This window comes from Carcharodon carcharias, chromosome 32 (genome assembly GCF_017639515.1).
Source record: "Carcharodon carcharias isolate sCarCar2 chromosome 32, sCarCar2.pri, whole genome shotgun sequence".
NCBI lineage: Eukaryota > Metazoa > Chordata > Chondrichthyes > Lamniformes > Lamnidae > Carcharodon > Carcharodon carcharias.
The window spans coordinates 8,513,212-8,532,122 of NC_054498.1; the positions used below are offsets into that span (position 1 = coordinate 8,513,212).

Consider the following 18,911-nt stretch of genomic DNA (forward strand, 5'->3'; position numbering starts at 1 on the left):
CCTTTTGATCTCCACATTGCCTCTGCTCTCCACACCTGAAAACTGCTGAAGTTATACCTACCATCACTGATTGAATTCAAATTCTCGTTGTCTCACCAGCCTTTTTGAACTTCACCTTTTAACAATGAAATCCCCTTCATAGTACCAATTTTTTTAGTAATATAAACATATGGCTTGATATCTGCTAGATAGGCGTCATGTTTTCCCCCCTCTTCTTGAATGCTCTATTCAAAAAATGCAAATGCACCTATCTCTCTTCCATATCAAAACTAGTATCCATCAAAGCATCCAGACCAGCTGGCTTTAATCCAGTTTAGACACACCTGCAGACTAAACTTCTATTTTGAAAGAAAAATATTTTCCAAAATATTATATACGTTAATAGCTTCATGACAAGCATTAAGCCCCACTGCTCCCTGAGCCATGACAAATGAGAAGTTTAATCGGACCACCAAATTGCCCCAATTCTACCTAACTGTTTAATTTAGGTTAAAAGAATACGAGCACTAGGTTTGTAAACTTAACAAGTAAATAACTGTTTTTTAAACAAATTGTCTGTAACCAGTGGCAAAAGAAAGAAATATGAACTGCTAGCTTTTAACTCTATAACTTAAACTCTACCCCTCCTTAAAGCCCTATACACAAACACGCGCATGCACACATGCCCACACAAACATACATACACATAAGACATACAAAACATGGATTTTAAGGGTGAGATAAAACAGTTCAATAACACCAATCTGGAGTTCAGGATTAGATGGGTTGACTTTGATTGCTTTCTTCCAAACTTCTTGCAAGTTGTTGTGGCTGACAGGAGGTGGTCTCCCAGCATTTGCGGTCTGTGGTTCTCTGGTTGAAACTTGCTTTTCATGTCTCTACTGGTGATTTTTCCCCTTTTCCTCCTGACTGGGATTTCTCAAAGAAAGCAGGATACAGCGATGTGAGGAATGGCCAGTTCGCTACTATGGCAGAATTACTGGAATCTTACAAATCACAGGAGAGAGAGGTTTCAGGTCTTTCCTCTTTTCAGGCTAGGAGCTGATCTACTGCACTATCCTCACACAAAAACTGGCCACTTGGTCTGGAGCCAATCAAAATGCTGTCGCTAGACAGCCCCCCTCTTAAACCAGGCCTCCTTTCCAGCACCATTCTGTCTAACCTGGCATATACTGTTCCAGGAGAAAGCAACATTGTAGATTTTCTTCTTCCTGTCCGTGAACATCTCTTTTAAACTGCAGCCATGGCAGTTTTTAAAGCCACAGTCCAAGAAAAAATAAAAATATGTTCTTTACAGTATAATGTGGGGAAGTGTGAAGATATTCACTTTGGTTGTAAGAGCAGAACAACAAAGTATTTTTAAAAAGGTGTAAACTTGTAAGTGCTGATGTTTAGAGAGACCTGGGTGCGCTCGTAAAGGAACACAAAATTAGCATGCAGGTACAGCAAGCAATTAGGAAGGCAATGGCATGTTGGCCTTTATTGTAAAGGGGTTCAAGTACAAGAATGAAGAATTATTGCTACAATTGTACAGGACTTTTGTGAGACCCCACCTGGAGTTATGTGTACAGTTTTGATTTCCATATTTAAGGAATGATATATCTGCATTGGAGGAAGTACAGTGAGGTTCACTAGGTTGGTCCCTGGACTGAGAGGCTGATTAAGTTGGGCCTATGTTCTCTGGAGTTTATAAGTATGAGAGGTGATCTCATTGAAACATACAAGATTCTGAAGGGGCTTGACAGGGTCGACACAGAGGTGGTTTCTACTGGCGGGAGAATCTAGAACACAGTGGTACAGTCTCAGAATAAGGAGCTGATCATTTAGGACAGAGATGAGCAGAAATTACTTCACTCAAAGGGTTGTGAATCTTTGGAATTCTCTACCCCAGAGGGTTGTGGATGCTCTATCGTTGCCTATGTTTAAGGCTGGGATAGACAGATTTTTGGTGTCTCGGGAATCAAGGGACATGGGGTGTAGGTGGGAAAGTGGAGTTGAGGTCCAAGTCCAGCTATAATCCTGTTGAATGCCAGAGCAGAGTCGATGGTCTACTCCTTCTATCTCTTGTGTTAAAGATCCTGTGATACTGTTTGAAGCAGAGGAGGGGTTCTGCTGGTGTTCTGTCCATAATGAAAGAAAACAGAAATAAATTTTGCATTTATATAAGGACCTATCATATTTCTCAATGTCCCAAAACACTTTGCAACAATAAAAGCTTATCACTGTTTTTAAATATGCAAACACAGCTATTTTGCACACAGCAAGTTCTCCGCAGTACAGGCAGAAAGGGCCTTAATTTAGCAGCGCATGTAAAGGATGGTGCTTTTGACAAAGGAGCAGTCCTTAGTCCTACACTAGAAAGTCTACCTAAATTATAATAGTCATTGCATTTCTGAGATTATTTAACAGTGGTAAATAACTTTCAAATGCAACAACTGAAGTCCCTTTCCCAAAAGTATGTGTCAAGGCACTATGCAAGTACCAATGTCCGTCCTCAACCTCACCGGTTCATAAACCATCATGTACCACGGAGTTTGTAGTTATCTCACTCTATACAAATCCTACAAATATCAATCTCGTTCTATGTGTGAACTTGTAAAAATACGATTTTTTTGACTAGAAACTGGATATGTTGTGATGCCTGAAGCACTTGTGATCAAAGCATTTATATTGACACATCAGAGTGAAATCACAACAATTGTATATAGCTCCTTTAATGGTTGAGTGAGTTTAACCCATGAATAAGTGAGCCAAATGCCCAACTTCAGTGTCTGCTCCATGTTGAGTTATTAGGTGGAAGAATGCTAAAGTTGTCTAGCATGCCCTTGGTTAGAAGGCAAAATTGGCCACAGTTGCTGCTTCTGCTCTTTATCAAATGACCCTTCGGGAAAAAGTATGTGTATGGGCAGGGTTAATTATAACTGTGGTTGAATAGACACTGTCTAGGGACACATGCTAACAACATACATTTGGTCTAGTTACTGGAGCTGGCATTGTGTACCACAGTCAGAAGTCAATGAGAAGACAATGGAAATTTTGAAAAATATTATATTATTTTTGGTGGTCTTTCTTATAAGTTTTTATCATGTGTAAAAAAAAAAATAATGTGGCTGAATGCAGGAACGCAAGCGAGCACTAGAGGCAGAGCGCCAGGCCCGTGTGGAGGAACTGATGCTGAAAAGGAGAGAACAGGAGGCACGAATTGAGCAACAGCGACAAGAGAAAGAGAAAGCAAGGGAAGATGCTGCACGTGAAAGAGCGAGGTTTGTGGCCTTTGTTATGCAGATTCCTGTGCAACCCCCTAGAGCCAATTGGTGTAATGCTATGACATACCGACCACAAGGCCACAGACTAAAGTTAGTTGGTCGCATTGGCAGCTGCATTTGGGCCACTAGAATGTTGCTCTGCATCCCTGGGCTCCGGAGAGAAAATATAACCTCATGATTCCTGGAACAAAAACAAAAATACCTGGAAAAACTCAGGGCTGACAGCATCTGCGGAGAGGGATAGAGTTGACGTTTCGAGTCCGTATGACTCTTCATCAGGGTCATACGGACTCAAAACATCAACTGTATCCCTCTCCACAGATGCTGTCAGACCTGCTGAGTTTTTCCAGATATTTTTGATTTTGTTCTAGATTTCCAGCTTCCGCAGTATTTTGCTTTTATCTCATGTTTCCTGGTCCTGATTGCCATACACTTTTTGGAAAGTGTGAATTGGGTTTAGGGGTTATACTGTCATTGGCAGGGCTGTGTTGCAAATTTACACTATTTTTTAAGTAGACTTGTATAAGCATTCAAAGCTGACTTGGGATATGTCTGATCCTGCACATTTGTAGTCCTTTTCTCAAAGTCTGTTTATGTTAAATAGATAGGACTACACATTTCAGGAGGTGTAACTTTTCACCCTGTAAAGTGAGTTATTTCAATCTGGCGCCCTTCATGGCAGGGAGTAGTTAGAAAAAGCCAAGCATCACTACACATCTTCCCGTCTGTCATGCTGTTTACCTTCTGTGCTCATTTCCTGATGACTAACTCTATTGGCAGGGAACGAGAAGAGCGGCTGGCTGCACTTAGTGCAGCACAACAAGAAGCTATGGAGGAACTACAAAAGAAAATACAGTTGAAGGTATAATATAACGGAGAAATTTTTGCTGATCCTCGCAAGGACTCGTTGCAATGTTTATAGTTCTTGTTTGTTTAGTATGCAAGTGTCAAGGGTTATTAAGGAATTGGCTAAGTCAGGGTCTTGGTCTTTCAGCGGCTATCCTGAAATTAAATCTGATTGAATACGTGTGTTGCTTGGTATCACCTGGTATAGAACCATTTCACTTTATATTTCTGTAAAAAGTATGTCATCTGGCACCTTTCCAAGACGAGGACCTGCATTGGAGAAGGCACCAAATGACTCATGTAGCGTTCTTAATGAGTTTGCTTGTTCTATTTTTAAGATGAGCGCTCAGGTGTCAAAATCATGAATTTCTGTTAGTTGGGGTAATTCTTGTGAGGGACTCCCATTTGTTCAGGCAGATCTTTGCATTTATCATAAATGTTTCTCATTTACATTTAAAACCTTGAAGTAAATTTGTTACTGTCCTAGCAGAGCAGGCGCATTGAGGGAGCCCTAACCAACTCCTTGTTGTGTTCCAATTTCAAAAGGCAAGGCATTTTGAGCATATTCAAAGACACACAACCACTCTGTACTTTTTTTTTCCTTTGTACAAGCCATTTCTGAGATATTTCATAGGTAAGCACTCTCCCCAAGAATAAAATATAATTCAAAGCAAATATGGTGTTACTTGTTTTAGTTCATTCCCAACCCACAGATGCCTGCCATGCCATGTCTTCACCATCAGGGAGGAACCACTTAGATCAAGTCAGCTGTGTAACTCCATAAGAACTAAGGCTGGTTGACATCAAGGTCAGGAAAGGAGGCCGACTGTGAAGTGTCCAAACTGGCCCTGGCCAACTACACACATTTCACAGCAAGGCCACTGATGCCATTCAACCATGATGTTAATTTGGACAAATTTACTAGCTGATGATCTCTTTTCAAGGAATGGAAGAAAGAATGAGGGAAACAATGTGCAGAATGCAATTGTTGGAAATAGATGAAAATGGCAACTTAAACACTTGACTACTCTGTCGCCTAACAATTATTGCTGAACAGGGAATCCAATTTCTGAAATTTCAACCCGAATAAATGGGGAAGGCTGGGGCTTTAAATATTAGTTTCCAGAATCAGACTCCAATTATTTACTGTCCTTCATTGTCACTGGGTCAAAATTCTGGAACTCCCTTCCAAACAGCACTGTGGGTGATGCTGCAATTCATGGACTGCAGTGATTCAAGGAGCAGCACACCACCACCTTCTCAATGGCAATTAGGGATGGGCAATAAATGCTGGCCTAGCCAGTGACGCCACATTCTATGAACAAATATAAAATAAATCAGTACAATTCACTACACTATCAGAAATCAAGCATGAATTTGACTTGTGTTGCTATAAATAGCCATGCATAACTTCAAAAATGATGTTATTTCAAATGAGTTTTAATCCAAAGAAGCTACCATCTGGCTTCACTTGCCAGACTATTTGTAAGCCACTCATTCCTCCAATTCTATTGTTACACTGAACAATCGGTCACCTACTTCAAACAGCTGAAAAGATACATTCTTGTCAGGCACCCAGGGTTTTGGTGAACCACAAAAAGCTAGTTGCCCCACTTCATACGATATTGTCCACTTGTAGAAACTGGAGGTGACTTAAAACTAAATCAGTCGGCACACGTCATTCTATTTGGTTTCAGACGTAGTGATGGGATGTGAGGCTGATATTAAAGCTAAATAAGTAGAAACTGGCTGCATAGATTCATGACGAGACCAGTTCTCTAGGAGTAGATCAATATCATCGATAGCTATATGAAAAATGAAAATCTTGGTTTGTCTAGTGTTATCTTTTCTTTTAATTAAGAACATAAGTAAAACCCAAGATCTTTAGTGCAGGACATGAACAAGATTAAAACAAAAGAAAATGGAGGATGAAAAGCAACTGAATAACTTCTCCAACATATTCAGAGTCCGAGGAAGGAAGGGGTGTATAGCTGGAATGTTTTCCCAAGAAAGGATGGGACAAGACTCTGTAGGGTTCTGAAGTTGAGGATGGATGGGCAATCAGATTGTACTCACCAATCCTGAAATTGAAGTTGATGGTGGAGAGTAAAGCTGGGTGCTGTTAGCATATATGTGAAGCTGATGCCACACTTAAAAAAAAATGTTAAATAGAAGTACAGCAATAATGGAGCCCCCAAGTACACTGGGGGTGGCAGTGTAAGCATGAAGGGGAATCATCTGAGGGATTATAGCGATTCTGTTAACATAAGAATTTAGGCCTACTGCTGCGCCAATTTTCCACGGCCCCTCAAGACTGCTTTGCCATTCAATAAGAAGGCTGATATTCCACTTCAACTCCACTTTTCCCATTGAATCCTGTGTGCTTGATTCCCTTAGTGTTCAAAAATCTATCAGTCTCAGACTTGAATGTACCCAATGACTGAGCATCCATAGCCCTCTGGGCTAGAGAATTCCAAAGAGTCACAGCCCTCTGAGTGAAGGAGTTTCTCCTTGCCTCAGTCCTAAATGGCTGGCCTATTATTCCAGAGACTGAGACCCCTGGTTCTAGACTCACCAGCTGGGGAACTTACCCTAATGAAACTTCTACCTTATGAGTCTTCAATGAATTTTATACATTTCAATGAGATCCACTCTTATAAATCCCAGAGAGTAGAGGGCCATTCTACTCGACCTCTTTTCATAGGACAGCTGTCTTGTGCCAGTGATGAACCTTTGTTCCACCCCCTGAAAAGCAAATAAATCTTCCTTGGTTAAGGAGGCCAAAACTGTACACAGTATTCCAATTGTCCGTTTGGACAGATAGGAACAGAATCTCATGAGTTTTGTCCCACAGAGGTACAAGGTAGAGGGGATTGTAGTAATGGGGAGATTGCAGAGGGACAGAGAGCACAGGTTATGTGATTTATATTTTAAATTTAAATTTAACTTGAGTGAAGAGCCAGCAGAAGAACATTAACTGCTGCTGTTGTAGGCGACAACTTCAACATCTGTTTTGTCTTTTGTTCAGCATGACGAGAGCAGTCGGAGGCACATGGAGCAGATAGAACAACGGAAAGAGAAAGCAGCTGAACTTAGCAGCGGGAGGCATGCTAACACTGATTATGCTCCCAAACTTACTCCATATGAACGGAAAAAGCATTGTTCCTTGTGCAATGTTTTGGTATGTATTATGACACAGCTGATGGTAAATGCTGAGTTGTTCAAATCCCAGAGGGAAACTTTTAACAACTGTCCTAACCAATTTCTTGCAATTTGTATGTTTCGAGATGCAGGTTTTGAATTCAGTTACAATAAGACCACTGAGTCTCAGGAGATTTTTATAAGATTAACTTAAACATTTACCAATTAAAAGATTGTAAGCATATACATATGTCTACAAATTACAACTATAATAACTTCTAAAAATCCCCTAATTAATCTGACTCTCAGTTACAACTCCATTAAGGCAATAGTAAAACGCACAGATTTAAACAGACCCCTGGAAAAGTATACTCTGGACAGTCGAATTCAAAATGTGTTTCTTTCAGGTCTGGGTCCTTGCAGACAGTGGCTTGAGGCTTACAGGCTGAAGGTTTTAGATCTTAGAATCCTTTTCTTTTACCAACAGCCTTCTCTTCCTTTATACATATTTTCCTCTTTGAATGTTGTATCGCTAGTTTTTTTAACTTTACCTCTTCTTCCTCATAGCACCAATTTTATTAGTAAGCTTTGGAAAAAATAAACACTGTTTGGCTTCTTCTGGCTATGTGTAATATTTCACCCATTCTTTTGAATGGTTTATTTAAAAATGCAAATTGCCCCCTTTACACTTCACCTTCTAACTTGCCTATAATTACCTAATTAGCATTTCAAATCTACTTCTGTTCTATACATCAAAGCCTCTGGACCAGTTTGCTTTAATCCAATTAAGGTACAGACACAGACACCACTAGAACTCTTTTAAAATTATTTCCAATAACATTATAGATATTATTATATCATCTTGACAGTATGCATTTGCTATTGCTTCCAATTTTAACAACTCAACTGGTGAAGTAATGTAAATATTGTACTACCTGAGTAGCAGGCAAAAATTGAAGAAATTGAGCTTGTTTCTTTTGGAAAACAGGGAGGGTTCGAGGTGACCTAATTGAAATTTTCAAGGGAATTGATAAAGTTGATCCAAACTAAAATGGATGCAAATTATAAAGTTATGGATGTGACAGAAATTGGCTGGAATTATGAATGAATCATGTTTTGGAAAACTTACCTAGGGAGTGATTTGAAAAGAGCAGTATCAATGAGCTCAAGAGACATTGTGTTTCTGGAGAGAGATCAAGAGGTGTGATGCCAATGCAGGTGGCTGGGGATTGATTGCTAGCAAAGCAATGGGATTGTTGGATCAAATAATCTTTATTCTGTTCTTAAAAGTTCCAACAAGCTTCCCTACACCATGCAAAATAAGGATCCTTTATGGATGTAGAAATAGGATAGTTTTGCAATAAAAATGGGTAGTTTAGTTTGCAGGACCATGATAGTGGTCTGTGTGAAGACCCTACTACTGTTAACTGCTGTAGGATGCCCAGAGAATTCAGTGACCTTGAAATGTTATCACTTTTTGTTCCAAAGATCACTTCTGAGGTCTATCTCTTCAGCCACATAAAAGGGAGAAAACACCAGCAGGCTGTACGGGAGAATAGCAGCATTCAGGGGCGGGAGCTGTCAGATGAGGAAGTGGTAAGTTTTACTAAAAAGCAGCTTGATAAAGCATTTGTTACTTCTAACATTGGTGCATACTTCAGTTCTAAGCTATCAAATGCGCTGACTTGGTTTCTGTATGTTGAACCTTTTTTAACATCTTGCACTGAGAGATTTGGCACCTGGATCATTTTAGCTTTCTGAACAGTTTGTTAATATTCAAAGTTCTAGCAATGCTTGAGTTGTCAGCTGTAAAAATGTCTGTTTAGGATTGTTTGATAATATTCATCACATCCTTTCTTTTTTATGAGTCCCCATTGTAATGTATTGTTTTGTGCCAGAAGGGTGATTGTGATTTGCTCCCAGTTACAGGTATTATTGACCCTTTTACCATCCAGTGGGAAGCAGATGCCAGTGTCTCCAAGTGACTTTCCCCCTGTTTCCACCTTGTTTGCTGCCCCCACCTGGGAAAGTTGTGTTGTACAACTTTGGGCAGAATTTTCACTTTGGGTGCAATCGGCGATCTGGGCTTAAATTGTGACTAAAAAGGTCTTTTCCCTCAAGTTTCCCTTCAAACTTACTTACATATTGTTGAATGGAAATTCTGCCATGATCCAGCACAATCAGGCAGAGTTTGAGAATGCAAATCTTTTAAAGCAAACATTCCGGTACATATTTGAGTGTGGTCACTTGGTGCAGTTTGACTAATGAAGCTGAAAAGGGTTTATAACAAATAAGCAATGTTGATCAGCGTCTAGTCTATAACCTGTGAGTAACTTAAAGTGGTTGTGTTAATTAGTGTTAGTGCAATGGATCGTGGAAGCTCAATTTGCATGGGACATAATTCGCACTTGAAATTCTACAGTCTTTGCTGGTTCGGCCAATTTTCAGTGTATTGCGCTGATAAAAGCAATGCATCCCAGTGGAACTTCCTTGTGTGTAGGGAGTTGTAACCGTTTTTTAGTGCAACACTTTTGTATAATACCACAACACCCGACTAAACTTTTAAATTATTTCTATTCCCTCTTCATGGCAGTTATGGTTGAAATGTTGTGCAATGACTTTCATTAATATATGGTTTTAAGTTGCCACATTGCAAAACAGCCCAAGGCTGTGTAAACTGATAACTGTCAAAGTTGTGGAAATACTTTCAAAGATCAACTGTTCAAAGCATTTTGAGGATGCTTCTTACAGTGCCACAAAAAGAATGATTGGCTTAATGGAGGGAATTCTCCCAAACTACTCAAACATCTTAGTCAAACATCATTGCATTCTAGAAAACATAGCAGAGAGTCAGTGTTGATGTAGCATCAGAGAGGGTGAGGTAAGATATTGAAGAAAATAGTTATTCCAACCTAGTTGATATGTTTCCCGTTTAGCTTGAAATTGATTGAAAGCATTGAAAGCTAGATTTTTGTTGCCATTTGACTGTAACATGCTAAAATGTGATGATGTCTTTATGCTCAATCGTTTAAAGTATTCTAGCATTAAATATAGGCCACTTTCTTCAAAGGGAACAATTCCACACATTAGATAAGGAACTCAAAGCTTCTCTAATGCTTCAATTGGCAAATGCACTAGCCTCTGTAAAGCTGAATGATCCAGACCAAGAGGGTTAGATTAGATGCTGGAAGGATGAGGCAGATCTGGAAGTACGCTGCTCCTTGAACGTGTTCTGCCATTTAGATAGATCATGGCCGATGTATCTTAACTTTGGACCTGTTAATACCCTTACCTTATAAAAGCAAGTCAAGTACCTGTAATTATTTTCATAGGACAGACCAAAACAAAGACAGGGCAGAAACAACAAATAAATGGCGAGAGAACAGAAATATTTTAAAGAGGCAGCTAATGACTTTAATGGGTTATATATTTTTAAAAGCTGAAAAGAATGTCTTAGGCTTGTTCACCGTTCTGTGCTATGTTAAATAACCTCAGTCAAGGTCACTGTAGAGGCATTTTAATTATCATCTGGATGCTGAGTTGATGGAGAGGAAAATTCATCCGGGGTTTTTGCTGTCTTGGCACATAAGGGGAAGTGTGTGTTCTGTGTGTGCACTTTAGGTAACGGCAGCAACGAGCTCACCTATGAAATCCCTTCCACCCCCATAGTGTGCTATGACTGTCTATACTCATGGTGAATGAAGACAGAATGACAACCAAACTGATGCAACCAGTCTAGCTGAAAATCTGTTCCTGAGTAGAATCAGGCAGAGAAAAAAAATTGCAAGAAACTCGGTGGTAATTGGAAATTAGGGGCATTTAATTATTTCTGATACTCATTTGCTAAAAGTTAACGGCAACAGATAAGGAAAGGATTCCTTGTCAACTTCTTAATGTACCTATATATCTGTGTGAATAAAAATTCTGACCTAACTGAATTAATGGCCATCTTTTTACTTTCCTGGTTTATAACATATAATTGATTGGACAATTTAGACTAAATAAAATGAATTATATCCAATGTTATGCTGACCATATGTATATATATATATAATACCATACATGAATTATGAAAGAGATGTATATTCATTTACCCACTTAACAGTCACTGCAAAAGTTAATCATTGCCAGAAGTGCTTTGAGATGTGCCATGATAAGATACTATATGAATGCAAGATTTTTAAAATTTATTCTTTATTACACAGAGGAGTGTAATTTTATTTCAATTCCTCATAAACTATTCTCTATATATAATGTAAAATTGCTACATAAGGAATTTCAAGGGTAATTTTTTAAATGTGTAAATTAAGTGCCACGTAACATTGGATTGGTTACAGTGGTATATTCTCCACCAGCTGAAAGTAAATGCTACAGCCTTAATTATTTTACTTAATTAAAGAATGTTTTTAAAATTTGCATGTTTTTAACGGTGTTGGAGAATGCAATGTAATTTCTTAGAAATTTAAAAACTACGACATGGAGTCTCCTTAATTTTTCTGTATGTGTGTGGGTAATATAGTGCATGAAGTGTGAACCTTTTTTTTATTGTATTAACTACTTATAGAGATCAAATTCAATCACATTACTGTCATGTGGGGGAGGTTTCGGGGGAAACCCTGCATCCCTACATGCTGAAATCTTACACTGTATGAGACTCCTGTTGGTATTGAAATAAAAGCTTTGGGTGGGTGGGTGGGTGGTGGTGGGGGGGTGGGGGGGGTGCATGGAGAATTTTTGTTTGATGGGAAGTATGAATGTCTAGCAAGGATGTGGGAACCCTTCAGATTCCTATTGTAGAGTGACCTTTAACTTTGTCCTGTTAGCATGTGGTGCTCGATTCCCTAACCCCTCCAGTGTAGTTGTTACTTGAGGAAACCATTCAAAACCTTTTTGCTGACCTTCCATTGCACCCAATGGCTATCATTGGCTTGCATCACCAATACTTCCCAAATATGAAGGTGGCCACAAATTTGGCCCTTGTTTCAGCCTATTGGAATTCTGTTCAGACTCGTCCCCATAACAAGAAGCGCAAATGTTCATCTTAGAGACCATTTATATTACAAGGCAGCTTTCTGAAGCAGTTCTCCAAAATTGCCTGAGGAACCTGTATTGCCGTGGAATTGTGCCAATTTATATTGTGATAAATTCTGCAGCAATGGAGCAGTAAGAAAACAAAAATGCAAAAAAAAACCTCTCTGCAAATGTAGTTTTTAAATTGTAATTTGTAAATTTGTTTCTGGCCAGCATGTACCCCATTGGTTGGCAAAGACCACATAGGCCAAAGTGGAGTTTTCCATTCATTGGTGTATGAATCGGGCTAAGTACTGGATTGACTCCAGGGTGGAATAAATTTAACAGTATGTTTGGATTCAATTCATCATCATCACTATAGAAGCTGGCCTTCCTCTTGGATTCCTATTCGTGTTTCCTGGCGAGTAAAGAAACTTGTCAGATGCTACACAGTCTGTATCTTCTTCCTTGATGTCCTCTGGAGATTAACCAGGAAAACTTCTTTTATGTATCGTTATGCACAAGCTGCAACTGGGATAAACCAACATGACGGTTCAGTGTTGGTGGCTGGGAGAATACAAACTACATTAGAGAAACTTCTTTAGCCAGAGAATGGTGAATCTATGGAATTCATTGCCACTGAAGGCTGTGGAGGCCGGATCATTGAGTGTATTTAAGACCGAGATAGATAGGTTCTTGATTGGTAGGGGATCAAAGGTTATGGGGAGAAGGCGGGAGAATGGGGTTGAGAAACTTATCAGCCATGATTGAATGGCGGAGCGGACTCAATGGGCCGAATGGCCTAATTTCTGTTCCTATGTCTTATGGTCTACATACGGGATGCTTGAATGAACCCTGTCCATCTGTAGGAAAGTGTGGCAGCTTTCTTTCATGTAACATCACTCATACCTACTGAGTCAAAAGGTTATGGATTTAAACTCGGCTGCATAATTTGAGCAAATAATCTCGGATGATACTGCAGAGTAGTAGTGAGGAAGTGCTGCATTGTCAGAGGTGCTGTCTTTCAGATGAATGGTTCAGTCAAAGACCCATGTACCTATTCAGATGGATGGTGCATTTCTCTTTCTTTTCTAAACAATCTTATTCATTGTCCTCATCAGTTTTAATTATCAAATACCATTCTTTTATGGTCATATTGTAAAAAAAAAACACACTGATGGAGATCATTTCATGTCTCAAACAGCAATAAATTTTAAATTTCAAGGAATAAAACTGACGTAGTTCATCTCCAACAATATTAAAAAATAAAGGATAAAGATTATCCATGTTTTAAATAGACGGAATTTATGATTGCGCAGCCTAAAGTTCAGGCAGCTAACATAATGGTGTTTTCTTGAACAAACCAAATCTGTCAATTACTTAACTCACCAGACTCCTCTTCCTTAAGGAATTCTTTTCCCATTGGTGTCCTGAATATCAGGGGAATCGCAGGCCTTCATATTTCTAACTGTCCATTGTTGAAGTTCTCTGCAAATGGAAAGAAGAAAAGCACTAGGAATGGGAGTAGGCCATTTAGCCATCAAGTTTGCCCAGCCATTAATTCATTCGTGACTGCTCTGCACCTAAATGCCTTCCGCCTTTCCTGCAAAATACTTTGATACGTATGAGTAATAAAAATCTATTTTAGGCTTGGAAACCCATTTAAACCATGCACCCGTAGTCTTTTGGGGAGACAGAGTTCCAAATTTCTACAACCCTTTGTGTGAAGAAATGCTTCCAGATTTTGATACTGAATGATTTTGCTGTAATTGTAAGGTTATGTCCCTTTGTACCTGAATTCCCCATCAGAGGAATTTATATCTGACCTAACAATCCTTTTAACATTTTAAATGTCTTGAACAGTTTATCCCTCAATCAGAATACAGTGTGTCTACTGGTTTTGTTCTGCTCTATCTGGTAGAATGGTTGCAGGGATTTCAACACTATTGGACCATCATACAAGTGATCAGCAAACCGTTAACCAAATTTACTTCTCTGGTTTACTGCCTTAAGCTGAACCAGGTGGTTAGTAATCTAAGCATTCTATCTGACCCTGAACTGAGCTTCAAACCCCATCATGAAGATCTCCTACTTCCATGTTTATAATATCACCCATCTGTCCATGCTCATCCTATCTGCTGTTGAATGCCTCATCCATGCTTTTGTGCCTGCAGACTTAACTATTCTAATACTCTCCTGGGCAATCTACCCTCTTCCACTCTCTTGACCTCACCCAAACTCTGCAGTATAACTCTGCTGTTCCAACCTGTACAAAGTCCTCTCCCAGCACTCTTGTGCTTGATGATGTACATAGCTCCTAGTCCACCAATGCCTCAATTTAAAATTTCTCTTCCTTGTGTTTAAATCGCTCCATGGCCTCACTCCTCATTATCTCTGTAACTTGCTCCAGCCCTACACTTCTCCAAATGTGGACTCTTGCACATCCTCCACCCCCTTTGCCCCACCATTGGATGGAGCACAAGCTTAATGTCCAGTTCCATGGTGACATTATGACAAGTTTTAAATCAAAGCATTGGACTGGGAGCCAATGTGAGTCAGCAGGTACAGAGCTGATGTGCAAACTGGGGTTGGTGTTGGTTAGGATAAGGGGAGCAGAGTTTTGAATGAGCTCAAGTTTAGGGAGGCTGGAAAATGGAAGGGTGGCTAGCAGAGCATTGAATTAGTTAAATCTGGAGGTAAGAAAAGGAGTGATGTGGACTTCGGTGGCAGATAAACTGATTGAATTTCCATTTTTGGTGTGACGCCTATGTTGTGATATTAAGACATAGCAAGTCAACATGTTAATTTGTTTGTTCTCTGCAAGTCATTTAAAATGCACTTAAAATGCCAAGAGCTATTTGGTTTATTAACTTGCTGTTGAGTGAAGACGTTTACTGGTGCATTTTATATTAGTTTAAAAGCCAAAGCTGCAAGTTTGGACTTAATGTTGCTTAATGTGTCCTAATGTGATAATCCGGTACTTTGATCTACACCTTTGAGATATGACACTTTTGTCTGAAATGAGGTATCATTACTCCATTGTTCTCTTAATGAATTCTTGGGGATGAATTCTGATATTTGTCCAAGCTGTACCACCTGAAAGGTGAGAACTCTGAGAAGTGCTGCAATCGTGTGTCACTAGTTTGGTGAAGTAGAAGAGTTTTTTTCTCTCTCCTTTTTTTCCTCTCTCTTTGTGTCTCTCTCTGTCTGTCTCGTTGAACTTCTGATGATGCATGAGTCATGCAGTGGAGGACAGATTATGATCAGAAACTGCATATTGGAGCAAGCAACAAGGACACTGGCTTCTGCCCTCATTCATTGTCACAACTATCCTCCTGATTTGAGGGACTGCTTGTAATTGTTGTCGGGACAGCTGGCAGACTTCATTTTATATCTGAAGCACACTCTAACTGATGGGTGTCGGTTTCAGAGACTGGGATTAGGTTTGTTCTGTTCAGTTATCACTTTAGACAAGGAGTGTCAGTGAGTGAATAGATTACATCAGTGATAACTTAAATCTGTTCCACAGCTGCAGGTGAACAGGGCGTTTGTGTTTCATCTCCCCAGTGTGATGCTGTGGAAGGCAGATTTAGTGTTTGTTTCTTTTATGGTTCTGTATTTGGAATGGAACATCAGCACTGGGTTTAGCTCCATTATATGGGTCAATTTTAGTAAGCGTTAATGCTTTTGATTTAATAATATGCATGCTGCTAAAAACAGTGAATTCAGCTGTTTCCAATATTGTGATCAAAAATAAACTTGACCCTGAGAAGGAGTAATTCTTAAAAAAAAACTACTTCTTTGCTCCATAAACTCGACATCAGCTAAAACTCTGCTGCTTGTGTCCTAACTCGTACCAAAGTCCCGTTCACCTCTTCAGCACATTCTTTGTTCTAATGCACTTACATGGTCCTTTTCTACTTCTATCAAGCGTTTCTACCATTGACTTGTTGCGATCAAATTCCCTGATTTGAACTAATATTATTGTATCTTAAGTCACTTGTGCTTGCAAAACCAGATCCAGCACCAGCAGACTGAGTCTATTGTACACGCAAGTGACTATTTTTTTAAATGTTTTATAGGAATTGAAAAGTTGCTTTTAGATCTGTGCAAACGATTGAATGCTGAAGGTTGATTATATCTGTACACTATCACATAGCTGTATTGTGATATATCATCATGCAGGTTTTACATGTGAATATAATTCTATGGATCATGAATATATTGATAGCATAAAAATGATCATACGGACTTTTTATCGCCTCAATATGGAGGATGTTGGACAGTTAACACTAGAGTACAGAATTTTTTCACAAGTTTGAAAAACCCAAAATTTCAGAATGAGACGTGTGCCAGTGAATTGTGATGCCTTTTTCAAAGGTTGTAAAAATGTTTTTTTTTAATTTAAAAGGGATCCCCCCCCACCACCCCCAACGGCTTTGCAGATGAATGCACTACCTGACCTGGAACTGAGACGTAGAGACCAGGCAGATCTTGCATTTGATTCATAACATTTCCTATGTTAACCAACCTCTGTTGGAACAGTGGCAAGGCTGTGGAGTTGGGCTTCAGTGCCCCTGGGCTAAAGAGGAGAAAATCAGCTTGAGTTTCTAATCCACGATCATAATCCACCACTCCTGTGAGCAAGGATGAGGATGTTGACCACTGTATCCATGGAGGAATGGCCTGGTGACAGTCATCAGACTTTGAACCTTTTGGGCGAATTATCAGAAAGAAGTTGTTGGCTGTGTCCAATCACAAATTAGAAAAGAAGAAAACTGAAGAGAAAAACAAGATTTTGATAAACTGGAAACTTTTATTTTAAAAAAAAGTACAACTTTTTGCATTTCATTTTCTTCCTATCCCATTGCCAAAAGAGTTATGGTGATTGGGTTTCAGGATGTCTCTCGTTTTGGTTTCTTATAAATCTTACAATTGTGGCTGGGTGCTTTTTAAGCAGTTAACGAGTTAATTATTCAGTGCATTCAATGTTTGCTGCATTGTGTTATTTTTCCTGTAGGTTTTATTTTCATAGTACTGAAGGTTAATAGTAAGACAGATGTATAACAAAATAATGTATCAGTGCATTTTTTTTTTTAAATTTTACTTTGACTGCTTTTTCTCATCAATTCTGCATTAAATCATTCCACTGTAGGCTTTCTTCAGAATCCATTTTACATTTTGTAGTATCCTATCAAACAAAACTCGTAAATGCAATAAGTCAAGCCTTGCTGGTTGAACAAAAAATATTGCCTTTCCATTTAATGCCTGCCAATTTATTTGGCAAATTTCAGAGTTCTAATTATTTTGAGTCTGTAAAAAACTGTGACCTTTTGTGAGGGTGAGAGAAACTATTAAATACTGAATTTATGCAATGCAATTTTGTTACTTTACGGATTATTCTTGCAAAATCAGCACAGTCGTGACAATTGTAACGCCAGCACACAGCTTCCAGTGAAATGACAAATGTTTGTATTCTGGCTTAGAATCACATCTCAACATTGCACAAATGCTGGGCACTCCTTTAAGGTACATTAATCTGCAGTTCTGTGTATAAAAATTAGTTGTTGGAATAGCACCATAAAGTGTTGTGATCTGTTCTCATCTGGCTCCCTGCCCTCAAATGTCAAAGTTCCACATCTCAGCGTTGTGAGAACGTGGTGAACAGAACCTCAAAGATTTGCACAGGGCTGAAAGCAAATCAGACCTTAGTGGATCAGTGTGCAGTGACCAATTTAGCGTGATTATATTAAGCATCCAATAGCAGGTCAACCACAAATGGTGTAGGGCCTAGTTTCAAGAATGTGGGGAAAATTAGTGTATATGTGAAAGAAAGACAGAACTGTGGCCATGGTGAAAATAGTTCTTCAATTCAATTAAGTAGGCAACCATTTGGGATCTTTACGGAGCAGAAATGATATTTACACAGGTTAGACTTGTGGATATTTCTGTAAACTGCTGAACTGGAAAAAGTCCAGGAAATATATTTGTAATGGGAGATTTTGTTAAATTGTAATAGCTGAAATGCATTCATATTTACAACTTCTGCAGTGTTTTGCATTTGTTAATAGTTGGAATGAGTGGGTTAATGTGGCTCAGTAGGTTTATGTACCAGTATGGATTGTGTAAAATTCTAGCACATGCATACTGCTTCAGTGTTCATTATATTGTGGGTCTTGACTAATTTCTTGAGGAGTGCTGAGTGGAAACATCAAGGAGTTCATGATAATCAGTGTATCTATCAGTCATTATGGACCATTCTCATGCTTATCTTAATAGCTAATTGGAACAGCAACAACTTGTATTTATGTAGCACCATTAACAGTAAAATGTGCCAAGATGCTTTGTAGGACCAATTATCAAAACATGGTAGAAGTAAATTGTAGAACAGTGAAAGCAGGAAAACTCTACCAGCAGGTTGCCTAATTATTTATTTTCCCTCTATCTAGTGACAGATACCTGAAGACAGATAAAGGAAATAAATTAAAATGTAGGAATGTGGCTTAATGGAGAATGGGGTTTGCCAATTTGTTCTGACTCTGATGACTTAACACAGACAGCTTGCACTAACTTTTTATATATGGCCCAGTGCTATACAATGTCTTCACTCATTCATCTATTAGGGGACCTTCCCAAGGCACCTTTCCA

General features: G+C 39.0%; 1 protein-coding gene across 4 annotated transcripts in view; it reads left to right on the forward strand.

Annotated features, from left to right (window-relative positions):
* Positions 1-18,911, forward strand: part of scaper (S-phase cyclin A-associated protein in the ER) — a 294,594-nt gene that overhangs the window by 88,506 nt on the left and 187,177 nt on the right. For all 4 annotated transcript variants that reach the window (XM_041178256.1, XM_041178255.1, XM_041178258.1 and 1 more), the window contains 4 exons: positions 3,121-3,263; positions 4,047-4,128; positions 7,141-7,293; positions 8,742-8,849. In XM_041178256.1, the coding sequence (XP_041034190.1) occupies positions 3,121-3,263; positions 4,047-4,128; positions 7,141-7,293; positions 8,742-8,849 (486 nt within the window). The remainder of the gene's footprint in view (positions 1-3,120; positions 3,264-4,046; positions 4,129-7,140; positions 7,294-8,741; positions 8,850-18,911) is intronic.